At 51.2% G+C, this 17,126-nt stretch overlaps 1 protein-coding gene across 1 annotated transcript; it reads left to right on the plus strand.

Moving 5' to 3' along the window:
• The first annotated feature begins 299 nt into the window (after nucleotides 1-299).
• KLRG2 (killer cell lectin like receptor G2) lies at nucleotides 300-16,967 on the plus strand. The gene is made up of 5 exons (XM_045565297.1): nucleotides 300-1,095; nucleotides 7,821-7,922; nucleotides 8,288-8,433; nucleotides 16,209-16,312; nucleotides 16,767-16,967. The coding sequence occupies exons 1-5, from the start codon at nucleotides 309-311 to the stop codon at nucleotides 16,885-16,887; spliced, it is 1,260 nt and encodes a 419-aa protein (XP_045421253.1). The 5' UTR covers nucleotides 300-308; the 3' UTR covers nucleotides 16,888-16,967.
• Nucleotides 16,968-17,126: the final 159 nt, after the last annotated feature.

Consider the following 17,126-nt stretch of genomic DNA (forward strand, 5'->3'; position numbering starts at 1 on the left):
GGACAAAGAAGAGGGAGGGGTCAGGCCGGGCTCCCAGTTCGCTTTTCTCCCGAGAGCTCCCGCCCAGCCTGTGACCCCGCAGCGGAACCCGCAGCCCCACCCGGTTCCCTGTTTGTGTGGGCGGGGCTTGTGCCCGAAGGGGCGTGTCCAACAGAGCCCCGTCCACAGCTAATCACGGCGTGGTCTGGGGGCGTGGCTTGACGCTTCAGCGACGCGCTGGACCAATCCAGACCCAGGAGGGCGGAGCTGGGCGCTACCTGGTCCCAGGTGCGTTCAGTTCTGCGAGTCCCAGGTACTTCGCGCGCGGGATGGAGCTGGCCGGGGAGGCACCGGCGGGAGGCCTAGCTGGGGCCGAGTTCCCCACGGAGCTCGCGGACAGTCAAGTCCCGGAACTGGAGCAACCGCGGGTCCCCGCGGAGGCGCAACAGCCCGAGAGTCCCGACAGCAGCCCGAGTCAGGCCCGGACCGCGAAGGATGCGGCGGGCGCGGGCCTGGACCTCTCGGGCGAGAAGAAGCAGTCCGCGCCTCGCCCTGGGCTCCTGCGGGTGCCGCCTCCCAGCCTGGGCTACGGCGCCTTCCGCCGCCTGGGGTCCGCCGGCCCGGAGCCGCCGTCGCCGGGCCCCTCCTCGGCCGAGCAGCTCCGGGACGGCGAGGCGCCCGGGGCCGAGCTGCTGCCCTGGGCCGCTCCCGGCGAGCCGGCACCCGGCGCCTGGGCGCCCATGGAACTGCAGGTGGACGTGCGCGTGAAGCCCGTGGGCGCGGCCGGCGGCAGCCGCGCACCCTCGCCCGCGCCCTCCACGCGCTTTCTCACCGTGCCGGTGCCCGAGTCCCCCGCCTTCTCCCGCCACGCCTCCCCGGCGCACCCTCTCCTGCAGCGGGCACCGTCCCTGGGCGGCACGTGGGGCCGCAGCTCGCCGCTGGCCGCAGCCGGGACAGACAGCGGCCGCGACGCCGAGGGCCGGGCCAGCCCCGCCGAGGGAAGCGCGGGCTCCCCCACGTGCCGCTGCCGCTGCAAGGAGCTGGGGCTGGAGAGGGAGGACGCAGTGCTGCTGCACCGCGGCAACAAGAAACTGCCCCGGCCTATAGGACTCATAGGTAAGTGCTCACCGGTGCCGGCAGCACGCGCTGCCAGGTAGGGGTCAACGCGACCTGAACACACATCCACTCGCGCCCAGCACCGGGCCACTGGGCAGTGGAGGGGCCATGGGACCCAGACGACCATCCCGATGCCCCGATCCCACCTGGCCTCTCAGGCTTACGATCCGTAACATCTGGTCTACGTAACTGTGGTTCAAATTAGGTAAAAGAATAAAACCACTATCCCTCTTAGTGTGCGAGGCACCTGTGAGACGCAGAGGTACGAGGAAGTCCAGATGAGGGTAATCAGGATCAGATGCAGGAGCACAGGTTCCAGGCTGGCCCAGCCGGGTCGACTTCTCCAAGGTTCAGGCTCGTTCTCTCTCTCCACCATATTGAGGAGCCTTTGGCCCCACTCACTCAGCCATTCAGCAAATATTGAGTGGGACCACAGGCCAGACTGGCTAGCTCCTGTGTTTGCCTGTGTGTGTGTGTATGTGAGTTTGGGAGTGGGGGGAGGGGGCGGGACAGAGCTTGGCACAGAAGAAAGAGCCTGAGAAAGACTTAAACAATCCTGGTCAAGGAACCTGGAGGGTGTGGCGGGTGAACTTGGGCATGAGAAAGCTTGCTGGAGCTGCATCTTCAAAGGTGAGTGGGAGTTGGGAGTGGTAGAGGCTCCTAGGTCGGGAGACTGACAGGAGCAGAGGCCAGGAGGGCTGGAGCCCTGCCCAACAGGCAAGCTGGTAGAGGCTTGACTGATTGAGACGTAAGACAAGCCGGCTGGACAGGCACCAAACCCAAGGGCCTCTACTCAGGGGTTCTTAGCCATGGGTAGGGTTCAGGGGCCTGGATCACTAAGAACTTTTGCAGAGCTTGGTGTGAGCACATTTTCTGTATGATGGAGTATTTTCTATTTCAAATTACCACAAATTTAGTGGCTTTAAATGACACAAATTTATTATCTCACAGTTCTGTAGGTCAGAAGTCTGATGGCAGCTCACTGATGTAAAGTCGAGTGGTCAGCTGGGCTGCGTTCCTTTCGGGGGGGGGTGTCTAGGGGAGATTCCCTTTTGGGGGGGTGTCTAGGGGAGATTCCCTTTCCTTGCCTTTGCCAGCTTCTTGGGGCCACTATGTGTTCAAATCCAGCAATGTTGGGCTGAGTCCTCCTCCTGCCACCACTTCTCTGCCCGCCATGTTCTGCTTCCTCCTTTCATTTATAAGGACCCCTGTGACTACATTGGGCCCACCTAGATAATCTAGGATCGTCGCCCCATCTCTAGGTCAGTGGATTGGCAACCTTATTTCCACTCTGCCATACAACCTAACAGTCACAGGCTCCAGGACACTGACAGCTTTGGGAAGATGTCATTCTGTCCTTCACAATGAGTCTGTAGCTTTTTATCTTAAAAGACACTGTAACTAACAAGGGTGGGCTGATGCCATGGTTGGAGTTTTGTTCTAGAAAGAGAGTTCTGACAGCATTGTGGAGAAAGGCCAGGGCAGGCAGGAGACTGAAGGAAGGGATACCAGCAGGAGGTGATAGCAGTAGTTCATCAGGGGGAGCTGAGGGCTTGATCTATGGCAGAGGTAGGAGGTTCAAGAGGGAGGATGCTCGGCCAGCCCGCTGACAGACGAAGACAAGCTGATGGAAGAGGGGGATGACTCCTGCGTTTCTGACGTGAGTCGCTGCAGGATGGGTTGTGATATCCTTCCACAGTGACGAATGTGAGAAGAGGTGTGGGAGAAATAAATGAGATGGTGCCTTTGGGAGTTCCAGGTAGAGATGTCACTTAAAAGAAGAGGAAGAGGAACCAAACACAGAGCTTGGGAAAGAAAAACATAGGTGGTAGGAGGAGAATCATGAGGTGCAGAAGCAGGAAAAGGAGAGCGCTTCTGCAAGAGTGTGGTCAGCTGTGTCGAGTGTCTGTCAGACTCTGGGACTGGATGATTAGGGAGAGTTGCCACATCAAAACAGCTCTAGAGATGATCAGGTAACCAGGGCCATCGGGGAGCACAGGCAGGAGGATGAGATCCCAGGTGGGCGCTGATGGTTGGTGCTCTGGTTTTGCTTTCTGGGAAATGTGGGGTTAAAGAATCTTGGGTGCTAAGCATGGCAGGCATACCTATAGTCCCAGCTACACAGGAAGCTGAGGTGGGAGGATCACTTGAGCCCAGGAGTTCTGGGCTGTAGTGTTCTATGCTGACTGGGTGTCTGCACTAAGTTCCGCATCAATATGGTGACCTTCTGGGAACCAGGAACCACCAGGTTGCCTCAGGAGGGGTGAACCAGCCCAGGTCAGAAACAGAGCAGGTCAAAACTCCCGTGCTGATCAGTAGTGGGATCACCCTGTGAGTAGCCACTGTACTCCAGACTGGACAACATAGCCAGACCCCATCTCTAAAAGACAAACAAACAAACAAACAAACAAACAAAACCTTGGGTTTGCCAGCACAGGGGGGTGAGGCTTGGCCTGAAGGATGCTGCTTGGATGAGGAGCTCTGCCGGGTGGCTTCTGCCTGGGCGATCAAGATGGTATCTCAACAAGAGGGGCAAACTAAAGCAAAGGCTCCATGATGTGCCCAAGCCCTCGTAGTAATGCCATAACCCAGCTGTTTCTTGGTTCCCTCATAAACTTGAGAGGGAACAAGTCCTATGTAGAGGGTCAGAGATGTCGCTGCTTTGTCACTTCCATCAGTTATTTGGGAATTGTCCAGCCATAAGCTGAGAGATCCAAGCCTTGAGGGTGTTCTGAGTGACTGCCCACCTCCAGGCAGCTGGCAGAAGAGAAATCGCTTTGCAAAGCCTAAGACTGGGGCAAGAGCGAGGTCCTGGGATGGAGAATATTTCTCCCTCAGGCCTTGGTTTGGAGTCACCTTCCCTGATTCCCGAGGCTGGATTAGGTGTCCCTGTGCCATGCCCTCACTGGCCCTGTGCTTCCCGCCAGCAGCATCCTTTACCGTTATAGTTGCCTCTTTGTAAGAATCCCCTGAGGGCAGGGAAGGTGACAGCACAGACTGTCGCTGAATCTCTGACACCTGGCACATCAGTGTCTTCTCAGAGTGTAAGTACATGCCAGAAATTTGTATTCCCTGGCCGTCTCTGGGGAAAGGGGAAAGGGTGCCTGTTAGCACCGCCTGTGCGTGCGGCACAGCAGGTGTGGAGGGAGGTGTGAAGTGTCCAACCGGCCCCTGCCCCCCAGGAGTCCTCCAGGCAGGAGGAAAGCATTCAGCAATTAAGAATGCTCTCAGTGTTTAGTGCCTGGAGGAAACAGGCACGGGGAGAGATGCATGTCCAGTGTGGTCAGGCCCAGCAGGGAGGAGCAGAGGCCGTGGGCAAGAGTGGATTTGCCTGAAGTTGATGACACAGCAGCAGGCCTCTCTCTGGCATGAGCCCCTGTGAACCCCTTTGTATCTGGAAGTTTGCATAGTTTTTTAAAGATGGGCCCCCAATTGGACAAACTCAAAGTCCCACAAAACCTGGATCCGCCCCAGGGCCATTGTATTTGACTAGGAGGAAACAGATGGTGTTTCACTTGCAGGATAGGAAAAGTAGTCAAATGTAGAAAATTAAGATGGGACAAGCAGTGAGAAAGTAAGTGGAGAGTGTGACTTCAGAGATGTCCATCCATGAATTGAAAGGGAAATGGGCAGAAGCCAGAGAAGAGGGCACGAGGGAAGGTGCTGGGGGGAAAGGACTATGTTCCCATGGCCGTATGAGTGTCTGCTCTCCTGGGGCGGGGGGATCCCTAGGAACTGGAAAGGGGTGGGTCAGGAGGCACCGAGAGAATTAGATTCAGAGAGAAGGTCCAGGACTGAGGGAAAGGAGAAGACAAAGCCAAGGGGACATCAGCTTCATCTGTGTTTTCCGATCTTTACAGTGAGCACGTATTTGTGTTACGTGGGTGATTAAGAATTGCTTTTTAGGCCAGGCACGGTGGCTCACGCCTGTAATCCTAGCACTCTGGGAGGCCTAGGCGGGTGGATCGCTCGAGGTCAGGAGTTCGAGACCAGCTTGAGCAAGAGTGAGACCCTCGTCTCTACCAAAAATAGAAAGAAATTATTTGGACAGCTAAAAATCTATATAGAAAAAATTAGCTGGGCATGGTGGCACATGCCTGTAGTCCCAGCTACTCGGGAGGCTGAGGCAGGAGGATCGCTTGAGCCCAGGAGTTTGAGGTTGCTGTGAGCTAGGCTGACGCCACGGCACTCACTCTAGCCCAGGCAACACAGCGAGACTCTGTCTCAACAAAAAAAAAAAGAAAGAAAGAATTGCTTTTTAAAGGGAGGCGAGGCGGAGACCTCCCTTTGGCTGGTAGTTTGGGAGAACAGGTAGCTCTGCAGGGGGCCACTCCCAACTCAGCCCCTTGGAATTAGGTGGGTCCTCCTAAATGGTGTGGGAGAAGTTTGTAACAAGATTGCATTTCTTTACTGCTTTGCTTCCTAAAAGGTCAGAGCTAGAGAGGTGTGGGTGGTCAGGGAACTCAAAAAATATAAAAATAAAAGGTCAGAGCTCAATTTAGTGTTCAGCGACCATAATTATATTTCCCTAGGTGATTGGTAGATTTATTTTATGTTTCTTCTCTATGCTTTTTAGTTCTGTTTTATTATTTTAAGACTTACAATTTATATGTATCTTTTATTCCAAGCAATTTCAAACCTCTCCTTTTTTGGGTAATAGCTTTATTGAGACATAATTCATACACTATATAGTCACCCATTTAAAGTGTACAATTCAGTGGTTTTTTTGTGTGTATTCACAAAGTTGTGCAACCATCACCACAATCAATTTTAGATTAATTTCATCACCCCAGAAAGAAACTAGTGCCCTTTAGCAAGCCCCCAACACCCCTCCCCAAGCCCAAGGCAACCACTAATCTACTTTTTGTCTCTAGAAATTTGCCTGTTCCAGATGTTTCATATCAAGGGACTCATATAATATATATCCTTTTGTATCTGACTTCTTTCACTTAGCATGAGTGAAAGTTATCCATGTTGTAGCATGTACCAGCATTTCATTCTTTTTTATGGCTAAGTAATATTCCCATGTGTGGCTATACCACATTTTGTTTCTCCCTTCTTCAGTTGATGGAAATGTTGGTCAAGAAGCAGATTACGTATTTGAAAAAAAAACACTTCAGAAAGGTCCCAGATGGAATGTTGACTTTCCATACATCAGTGTAACACACATCCCTTTCTTTTTTTTTTTTTTTTTCTTTTGAGACAGAGTGTCACTTTGTTGCCCTGGCTAGAGTGAGTGCCGTGGCGTCAGCCTAGCTCACAGCAACCTCAGACTCCTGGGCTTAAGCGATCCTCCTGCCTCAGCCTCCCGAGTAGCTGGGACTACAGGCATGAGCCACCATGCCCGGCTAATTTTTTCTATATATATTTTAGTTGGCCAGCTAATTTGTTTCTATTTTTAGTAGAGACGGGGGTCTCGCTCTTGCTCAGGCTGGTCTCGAACTCCTGACCTTGAGCGATCCACCTGCCTCGGCCTCCCAGAGTGCTAGGATTACAGGCGTGAGCCACAGCGCCCGGCCCCTTTCTGATCTTTGAAGCAGGTGTTTTTCTCCAATGCAAATGAAAAAAATTTGGGATTTCAAAAGTGTCTATGCTTTAAAAGTTGAATTAATGATTGAAAATATGTTTTATTAAAAACTTGGAAATGTGTCCGCCTTTCTTTGTATATACCATATGTGTGTATGTATTTATATATGGGTACATAATATACTAATATGCATGTGTTTTTTTAAAAAATGCAGTTAGTCTTTTCAAAATAGAAAATATTGCTGCAGAATTACCAGTGCTTTTTTTTCAGGCTTTGGCCTGTATGATTGTGTTCTTACAACCCTCACACCGATTATGTAGTTATTGCCGACTACCCCAGGGCCCCTTGCTGCAGGGTTTCTGGGAGAGGGGAATTCTCTCCTTGCTCTAGCAGATTTCATGCTTCTGTGTTCAAGTTCAGGAATGCTCAGTTACTTCAGTGGGTATGGATTTCTAGGTTGAATGCTATTTACAACTGTTTATGGCTGTGATTAATCATACGAAGTCATTCCTGCCCTCTTTTATTCTCTAAGTTTCCGCCTCTGGCTTCCCTGTTACCAGGGCAGGGCTAAATGTGGCATTTAAGCGTGCTGGTCTCCGAGCCTCTGCCTGCCCGCTGCTCCCACCTGCAACGCTCGCCGCCTCCTGCCTCCTCCGCGCCCACTTCCCTCCCGCAGCCCCGGCTCTGGTCCACGTGGTGCTGAGCGGCAGGACCTCCACTGCTGGCACTCAGGGCTGTGTCCCGCTCTAAGTCTGCAGAGCACTTTCTCATGATGTTCTTTGTGTGGCCTCTAAGACCAGAGAGATTGAAGAGGCAGGCGTGATTTTGATGTTAAAATGGAAAAACATCAAGAACACGGTAGTGGCTCACGGAGTCAGGGCTTGGACCCAGGCCTGTCGAGCTGCAATACGGCCCTTGATCCCTTTCCATGTGGTAGTTTCTCCTGCTGCCTTTGCTGCTTGAGTGCAGGGGTCTCTCCCGTCTCTGTGGTCTTTGTGCCCTGTGTCTAATGTGCATTGAGTGCTCCATAAATGGTATAAAGTTGGAACCTAAATCGAGTGGTTTATGCCAGCGTCTCAGGCCAAGCGTGTGGGTGCTGGGTTGAGGTGGGTGCCATGCTGGTGAGATGAGCCGGTTCTGAGGTGGGTCGGTTGGGGTGGTCTCCTCTAACCTGCCTCTCCTGTTTGCCCCGCCCCAGGGCTGTCCACGTACCTGAAGTCCCTGCGCTGGGCCCTGGTGGTCATGGCTGTGCTCCTGGCAGTCTCCACAGTCGCCATTGTGGCCCTGGCCTCTAGAGCAGGTAGGGTTCCCTCCTCTTCTGCCACCACCATCCCCTCTTCCTGCTGCTCCACCACCAGGGCTGTGTCCGGCTCTTACTCCACCTCGAGGATTAGAAAGTGACAACCCCACTGGGAGATGCAACACAAAGACATGGGGCTTGCTGAGCAAAGTTAAAACAAACTTGCTCCTTCCTTCCACTAGACACAGCTTGCGCCCTGACAGGTAATTGGATGCCAGCTGCCATCCAGGGGGACGTTGTGCACCACACAGACTGTACAACCTCCCTGGGAGGATCTGTGCCTCCAGATCCTTGCCCCCTCAGTCAAGGTGACAATCAAGTTTGTTTGTTAATGTGCATAGTGTTTACCCTTACTCTGCTTGCAGGGGTCAGGTGCCAGCCGTGCCCCCAGGGCTGGATGTGGTCCGAGGAGCGCTGTTACTACCTGTCTGTGGAAACACAGGCCTGGGAGACCAGCCGGGCTTTCTGCTCAGCCCACAGTGCAACCCTCCCCCTGCTCAGCCACACCCAGGTGAGAAGAGGGTGGCCAGTCAATGGAGGGTGGCAGGGGTAGGAGGGTACATGTCCTTCCAGATCTCAGAACCCTAGCACTGGAAGGCATCCCAAAGATCTAGTCCAAGTCTCCATCATAGAAGTCACCTGGCCCAGAGGAATGAAGTGACATGCAGGGGACCAGATGTCACGTCTCCAAGGTCTTCAATTTGCTCTTCATTCTAAGAGGTAGAGGCGGAGCTGGGATGCTCCCATTCAGCCTGGCGGTCACACAGTTCGCAGCGAGCTCAGGAGCCAGTGTGTGCTGGTCCAGGCCTGCTGGGGGAGACACATGTGTCCTCTCTGGGAGGTCATATGGAAAATAAAGTACATGGGGTGGGTATACCGGTCAGCTATTGCTGTAATAATGTTGCGTAACAAATCGTCCCAAACCTCCTCTGTGATTTAAGACAATAAGCATTTATTTCTTGATAGTCGGGCTGTAGGTCGACTGTCGATAGGCTGGTCTTGGCTGGGTTGGACTGGACAGCTTCAGGGTGCAGCCTGGCCAGGCCTGGCCCGAGGCTGCAGGTTGGGTTTGTGTTTGCTACGAGTCTCTCCGCCTTCTGCCTGAGTGAGTGTCCATCAGAAACATGGCCCAAGGGCACGAAGCCAGCCAAACGGCGCAAGCATCATTCAAGGTCGCTGCTCATGTCATATCAGCTAATATTCCAGTGGCCAAAGCAATAGCATGGCCTAGCCCAACACCAGAGTGTCAGTGAGTATGTTCCATGCCCAGGGGAGAGGGGATGAGGAGTGAAGGTTTGCTGAATAGTAACCTAGTGTTTCTTGGCCTTCTCCCCTGCTGGCCTCTCCTTGGAAACCACCACGCTTCCCTGGCTCTGTGAAGGATTCCAGTTGTGCAGCTTCCAAAACCATGTTGACATTTCTCATCTGCTACTATCTCCTCCCATTTTTTTGTCTGTCTTTTCCTTCTGTTTTTATCATTTAGGGAAGTTCCCATCTATTGTTATTAATATTTTGCTACAACTTTAAAACATGAATGAGTTTAATTTCATCAAACACTTTTTTGCGTCTAGTGAGATGATAGAATCTTTTGTTTCCCCTTTAATCTCTCTTTGTGGTGGTGGTTTTTATTCTTATTATTCTTGGCTTCTTGTGATAAACTTGACTTAGTCATAGATTTTTTTCTTAAAATATTTCTGGATTTGACTTGTTAATATTTCACTTAAGATTTTTGCATGCACGAAGTTTTGTTTTCTTGGACTGTTCCTACCCAGTCCTGAAATCAGTGTTATCCTGCCCCACACAGTGGGTAGGACACTGTCTATCCTTTTCTCTTCTCTAGTAGAATTCTCTGGAAGTGCCTGCCTGTATTACGGAAGGATTAGGGATCCAGGCTCTGCCTTGGGGTCAGGGGTCAGGAGCTGCCACATCTGAGGTGACAGTTACAAAACCATCTGTGGCCTGGTAGCCCAACCCTCTGGATTCACCTTCCCAGCCCTGTATCCCACCCTCTCTGGCCTCTCTACAACTCCTGGTCACCTCTGTTCATGCCACCTCAGCTGGGGACAAACAGGGAGAGTGAGAGTAGAGGAACAGAGCCCTGAAGAACTAGCCATTGGGCCCATCCCTGCCAGCTGCCTGCAGTACCCAATGTCTCCTGTCCTGGAGGAGGTGAGAGGAGCCCTCCTGAGAACCCTTGGGAGAGACAGGGCAGGAAATGAATTCTTCAGAACTCACACCAGTATTTCTTTTTATTTCTTGAGACATGGTCTCACTCTGTCAAGTAGAGTGCAGTGGTGTCATCATAGCTCACAGCAACCTCAAACTCCTGGACTCAAGTGATCCTCCTGCCCCAGCCTCCTGAGTGGCTGGGACTACAGGTACACACTATCACACCTGGCTAATTTTTCTATTTTTTTTTTTAGGGATGGGATCTCGCTATGCTGCCCAGGCTGGTCTAGCACTCCTGGGCTTAAGTCATCCTCCCGCCTCGGCCTCCCAAAATGCTGAGATTACAGGCATGAACTACCATGCCCAGCCCAGTATTTATTATTACTGTATTTTTCCTCGTTGAGTAATATGTTCGTTACTTAATAGTTTTGAAAACAAACATTAGAAAATAAGCACTAACATAAAATTTTGGAATATTTGCTTCTGGACTTTTTTGTAGGATACATATTTAACTTTTTGTTTTTGTTTTGCTTTTTTTTAAGTGAGATGTGCCATTTTGTAATCTGTTTTTTCACCTAACAAAGTGAGATGAGCTTTTCCCTAGCTCATGAAGTAGCTCGCTTAAACTTGGCCTTCCTGGCCTTGTGCTGGGTGGGGCCGTCAGTCCACAGCACTGCAGTCTCAGCTTTGCTCCTGGAAGCCACGTGGCCTCAGACACGAGTTCACAGATCTGTGAAAATAGGACTAATGACAGGACAGTCTCATTGGTTTCCATAAGATTTAAATGAGGTAATTCATGTAAAGCACTTTTCCTGGTGCCTAGCATGTAGTAAGCACTCAGTAAGTGGAGTGGTTATTGTATTTATTTCTCTAATTAACTGTTTCCTCATCTGTAAAATGAGGGTAACAAAACCCACTTGACAGGATTGTTCTGAGGATTAAATAAAATAAGTAATGTACATGAACTGAGCATGTTGGCACAGAGTAACAGTAACAGCTATTGGTATTGTTGATGTTACTAGCTGTACCATTGCTAGATACTATATTTAGTTTGCTTCTACTTTTCTTTTGCCACCACAAATAACACTGTGTTAAAACATTGATACTTAACATTTTTGTGCACCTTTTTTTCACTGTTTTTTGGGATAAATGCTTCAAAGTAGAAACTGTAGATCAAAGTGTATTTACATTTGTAATCTTTTAAGTTATAATTTTTGAGAACCTATTATGTGAAAAGCCCTGTGTTAGATCCTAAAATATAGCGGTAAATAAAAACAGATTGGGGCCAGGTGTGGTGGCTCCCAGTACTTTGGGAGGCCAAGGCAGGAGGTTGACTTGAGACCAGGAGTTCAAGACCAGCCTGGGCTACAGAGCAAGACCCCACCTCAACAGAAAACTTTTAAAATTAGCCGGGCACGGTGGCATGCGTATAGTTCTAGCTATTTGGAAAGCTGAAGCAGGAGGATTGATTTCTCTCAGGATTGTTCAGTCTTTTTCTTGTGAATTTATAGGAGCTCCTTTGTCTGTCAGGCTATTACACAGGGACGTATGCCCTTAGGCACAGCTGTGCTGTAAGGAATCTCCACTTCATGAGCGCTGCGTCATCCCGGCCCTGGTACTGGGGACCGGGCGTGCAGAGTGAGGCATGGCCAGGGCACAGTCCGGCAGGAGGTCTCAGATCTTCCTCGTCCATCGACCTTCCAATTATTACAGCAATGAAACCTTTTTTCCAAACCTATTGCATTAATTTACTAGGGCTGCCCCTGCAAAATACTGCAGACGGGCGGCTTAAATAACAGAAATGTACTTCTGTTCTCAGGCTGGAAGTCTAAGATCCAGGCGCTGGCACTTTTGGTCCCTCCAGAGTCCTCTGTCTGTGGCTTTACAGGTGGCCACCTTCTCACTGTGTTCTTACGTGGGGGTTCTGTGTTCTCCCGTCCCTCGTGTACCTCTGTGTGTCTGAATTTGCTCATCTCACGAGGACATCAGTCACCTGGGATTAGGCCCACCTGGACGGCCCTATATTGAGTGTTTGCTTAATCCCTACTTCAAAGGCACGACTCCAGGTACCGTCACATTCTGATGTCCTGGGGGTTAGGGCTCCCACGTGGGAACTTTAGGGGGACACAATTCATCCCATGACACTTACGGAATCCCAATAGTCAAGACTGAGAAACGTGGCATTTTGATTTGTATCAAATTGTTTTATAAGCTCAAAAAAGAATCCTTTTGTCATCAAGCCCTCACAGCCCTGTGCTGTGGAGATGACGATTCTTTTTCCTGTTTCGTTGATGAGGACTCTCAAGGCAGAGAGAAGCTGAGTAACTTGCCCCAGATCACAGAGGAGAGATTTGCACCGAGTGGCCCGACTCGGAACCCCCCACCCCCAACACTGCTACTACAGTTGGAATGTGCCCCCCAAATTTCATGTATTGGAAACTTAATCCCCAAATTCATATGTTGATGCCATTTGGAGGTGGGGCCTTTGGGAGGGAATTAGGACTAGACAAGGTCATCAGGGTGGGGCCCCGTGTTGGGGCTGGTGGCTTTATCAGAAGAGGAAGAGAGACCTGAGCTGACATAAGCTCTTGTGCTGCCGCCACGTGATGCCCTCTGCCATGTCATGACGCAGTAAGAAGGCCCTCACCAGATGTAGCCCCTGACCTTGAACTTCCCAGCCTCCAGAACTGTAAGAAAGAAATTTCTTTTCTTTATAAATTACCCAGCCTGTGGTATTCTGTCATAGCAATAGAAAATGGACTACGACAATGATTTTCAGGCCACAGCCAGCATCGGGGCCATGTGTTCTCCCTACTCCTGTGGCAGATTCAGGAAAGGATCTCTAGCATCTTCCCATTTTTCCCATGTAAAAATCTGCTGGCAGTGAAGTTTTACAGCAAACGTGGATTATTTCATAACCAGGAATGACATTTATTTTCTAAATGTCATACAAGTAACGTGCTGTGACTGCAGGGGAATGGTAGCCCACGAAGGCAAGAGGTATTCCATATAGATCAGGCTCTGCCCAGGGTCTGGGCCAGGCCTTGAGTTGTTATAATTGAGATGAGAATGGGCTGTCCAGAGAAAGTGTCGTGGGCTTCTACACAAAGTGACCCGGGCTGGTTGCAGCTGCAACATGAAGGCCAGTGGGAATGTAGGTGGGTCCCAAGGTGGATCTTAGAAAGCGCCTGGAGTTGGGGTCAGAGGCCGAACTGGGCAGGGATTTTGCAGCCCAGCATAATTTTCCATCTCCTGAGCCAGACCAATTGAGCGCAGCAAGTGCCACCAGGAAGCCAGTGAAACAGAGGCACCTGCCCTCCAGCCTCCCATTCTGGTTTCAACCCAGAATGACCCTGGACCTTGCTGAACAAATCACCTCCCTGTTGCTGGCCAGTTCTCAAGGGGGCAGATGGGTCTAACTATTCAAATTGCAAACAGCCTGAGATAAAGAATTTTTTAAAACAAAGCACATACAAGATCAATCATTTGCAGCATAAGTAAATTTGCAGAAAACATATCGCAGTCTGGGTAAGCTCCTTTCCCTGTAAAAAGACCGAAGCTAAGATTCGAGATCCAGGCAGCTAAACTCTGCAGTGTGATGAGTGTGGAGCTCTGGAGCCCTTCTGAGTTCAGGACAAGGGCAGGATGGGGAGGGATGGCCGAGGACACACACAAGCCCCAGGGACACTCGGGGGGCTGAGGTGCCCACAGCTGCAGGATGAACACAGCTCATCTTCCCCAAGAGCCCATTTTGCTCAGGATTTTGGAAAAAAGAGAAAGTCCAGGTGCTCAGCATTGGTTTAATAGCAACTGTGCTTTGCAGGGTAGAGGAGGGAAGGAGCTCCCGCCACAGTACATGGTGAACGTGGCCACATCCTGATTAACAAAAGGTTAAAATAGGAATAAATACACATCCTAGGATTTTAAAAATTAAATAATTTGAAACATTTTAGTGTTAAAACAGAAATGTATGGAGACAGAAAGCAGAATGGTGGCTGCTGGGGGAATGGGGAGTTGTTTCGTGGGATAGAGTTTCCATTTGGACAGATGAGAAAGTTCTGGAGACGGATGGTGGCGATGGTCTCGCAACAACAAAGGCATGCTGAATGCCCTCGAACTGTGCACGTATGACGGCTAAAATGGTTGATTTTATGTTACAAATCTTTTACCACAATTTTTTTAAAAAAGAAACATATGAAGGTATGGAAAGTAATTTTCCTTCATTCTAAGATGTGAAGTTCCAGTTCCTTCTGCTCGGGGTCACATTCCTCCTCCCCACGCTGGCACCACCTGAGAGAAGCCACAGCTTAAGGCAGGGGAGGCCCCGGGATCTCTTCTGCCACCGTGAGAGAACAGGCCTCTAAGCCACATATTACTCAGAAGTCCCTGAACTTACAACTCTAGACAATGCCTGTTCCACACCGTCATTCCTGCTAACAATGAGAACGGGAGTCTGGCTGCTGGGAGGAGAAGGGAATGCATGCAGGGGTGGGGCGGCAGGGACAGGCCTTCAGCTCCTGCCGCCAAGAGGCCCAGAGGGGAAGGAGGGAGGTGGTTTCCCGTGCTGGGTGCTGGGTGCTCATGGTGCCACAGTGAGCGGGACAAGCTTCCCGCCAGCACCGAGTTCACTGTCCACCACGGGGGCCCGACAGGCGGTTGAAAGGTGGCGCAGCAGCTCCGTTCTAGGCAGGTGAAGGGCGCCCAGGGCAGGGAGGCGCCCCCAGCTCACCTTGGAGAGGGTCAGCCTGGCGTCCCTACAGCAAGTGACCTTTAAGCTGAGACCTGAAGGATGGGTAAAGTGGCATCCAGGGGACAACCATCACTCCAGTGCTTGCTTTCTAATTCCCAGGGTTTATTTCTAGAGGTTTACCTTTGTTAATTCAAACAATTTACAGGCAGGAAGAACTGAGCATATGCTAAATTCATCGACACCACTCATCCGAGTCGGTGTGAATATGCGCTGCTTGACGCTGTGAGCAATGTGTACTTGTTGGCACGGCCTGCTTTTTTTTTTTAATTTGGCATGATTTTATATTTACATTTTCCTGCATAACTACATTTTCTATGTACTTGTCATTTTTAATAGCACTGTAATTTTCCATCATGTTGACATCCTGTAATTTGCCTCGTTATTTCTTGATTACTGAGCATTTGGGTAGTTGCAATTTTTTCTTTATAAATAGCACTGTGTTATCTTGGGATAAGTTCATTTTCTCCCTGTTATGTTCTCAGATCTGTTCCCCAGAGTGAGGTCACCCGTGCGCACAGTAGGAGTGCTGCTGCTGCGCCTGTGTCCCACACAGCACCAAGCTGCCTTCCAGCAAGACCGAGCCACCCCAGCTCCAAGTCCCCACTGTGGGACTTATGATATTTAAACAATTTTTTTCCAACTTAGAAAATTTTAATACATTTTTAAAAACATCAAGTCATTTTTGCTTTCGTTAAAAATAATGTGACATTGAGGACAAATATTTAAAAGAAAAAGTCATCTCTGATAGCTCTAACACACTTGCTTTGGTCTTTGCTGCTCCTTGCGTGACCCCCTTCAACGTGAATACGTCTGTTATTACAGTCACATCACAGTTTTGAGTCATCTTTTCACAGAACGGACTATAACTCTGTCCCCACATGACTCCGTGGGCTCCACACTTGCCTTTTGTTAATGGCCTTGATACTATTGCGCTGAACCAAGCAAGGTCATTATGCTCTTGTTGGCAACTGTATTGTCAGCCTCCACTCAGGCGCCTCTGCAGCTTAGTCGACGCCCAGCATGAGCCTCGCCCAGTCGGGCCATCTGCTGTTCCCTGGGGGTGTTTGTCTCAACTCCCCTCACGCCCCCTTCCTTGTCTCTCTGCCCACTCGATGTGTGTCATGTATCTCTTGGTGGGGAATGGTGTTCACATCCCCTTGGGTGAGATGGGGTTGCCCTTATTCCTGCTCCCCAGTCCCTGAGCACAGCACCCAGCAGCCAGCAAGCACCCAGGACAACTTTCACAGAGCTGATCCTCTCCTCTGGGCGGGCCGCTGGGACCCTGCAGAAACCTTGGGGGAAACGGATGCCCCAGGTGGGCCAAGCTGGTGTCCAGAGAAAAGTGACCAGCCTGCTTTTCTCCCTAGGACTTCCTGAGCAGATACCCGGTCACCAAGTACTCCTGGGTAGGGGCCCAGCGAGGCCCCCAGGGCTGGCACTGGATCGACGGGTCCCCCCTGCCACCACAGCTGTGAGTGACTGTGAGCTTTCTTGTCCTCTGCGGATGCCCCATCCCCATCTGCTCTTCTGGATCCTCCGTTTGTCCCCAGATTTAGCCTCCTTGCTCCACCCCAGCCTGGGGGGCCGCTTGGGAAACCAACCCCACACCCGAGCTCAGGGGCTGGCATTAGTTCAGTCCCCGTTATTCTGCCTTGTGTCTGGGTTCCCGGTGCATTCACCCAAGCAGGACTGTCACTGTAGCTTTACAGCGCAGGGCATGGTGGTCACCCAGTGCCACGTGGTTGATCAGCCAGGGGACATCCTCATCGCACCTGCTTCAGGGTCATTCCAGACAGTCCCCTTCCAAGCAGTGACTCCCGCATTGCCTGGGGCCAGTAGGGTAACAGGCAAACAGGCTGCAAGGGCCTGTGCAGGGAAGGAGGCCCCGGCACCCTGATCGCCTCCCCTCTTTGCCCCTTCCCCAGACTCCCGGAGGATGACGAGGACAACCCGGATCTCAGCTGTGCAGGCCTGGAGGACGGCAAGCTCGTGGCCATGGACTGCAGCTCTCCAAGACCCTGGGTCTGTGCCAAGGGGACCGAGTGACTTGGGCTCTGTCCATCCTACACCTGTTGGGGAGCATGCAGCACCCCCCAGCGCGGGCCGATGAGAGCTGGGCAGCCTCTTCCCGGACCGGCTTCCAGGTCCTCTGCTCTGCTCAAGGGGCGCCCGCCTGAGCCACCCCAGGGAGCTGGTCCCCAACACAGGAAGATCATGTCTGAGGGGAAGGAGGTTTTCTGTGGCCTCGGGTCTGAGCACGAGTTTTAGTCTCCAGCCTCTAAGGC

Source organism: Lemur catta, chromosome 11 (assembly GCF_020740605.2).
Source record: "Lemur catta isolate mLemCat1 chromosome 11, mLemCat1.pri, whole genome shotgun sequence".
Taxonomy (NCBI): Eukaryota; Metazoa; Chordata; class Mammalia; order Primates; family Lemuridae; genus Lemur; species Lemur catta.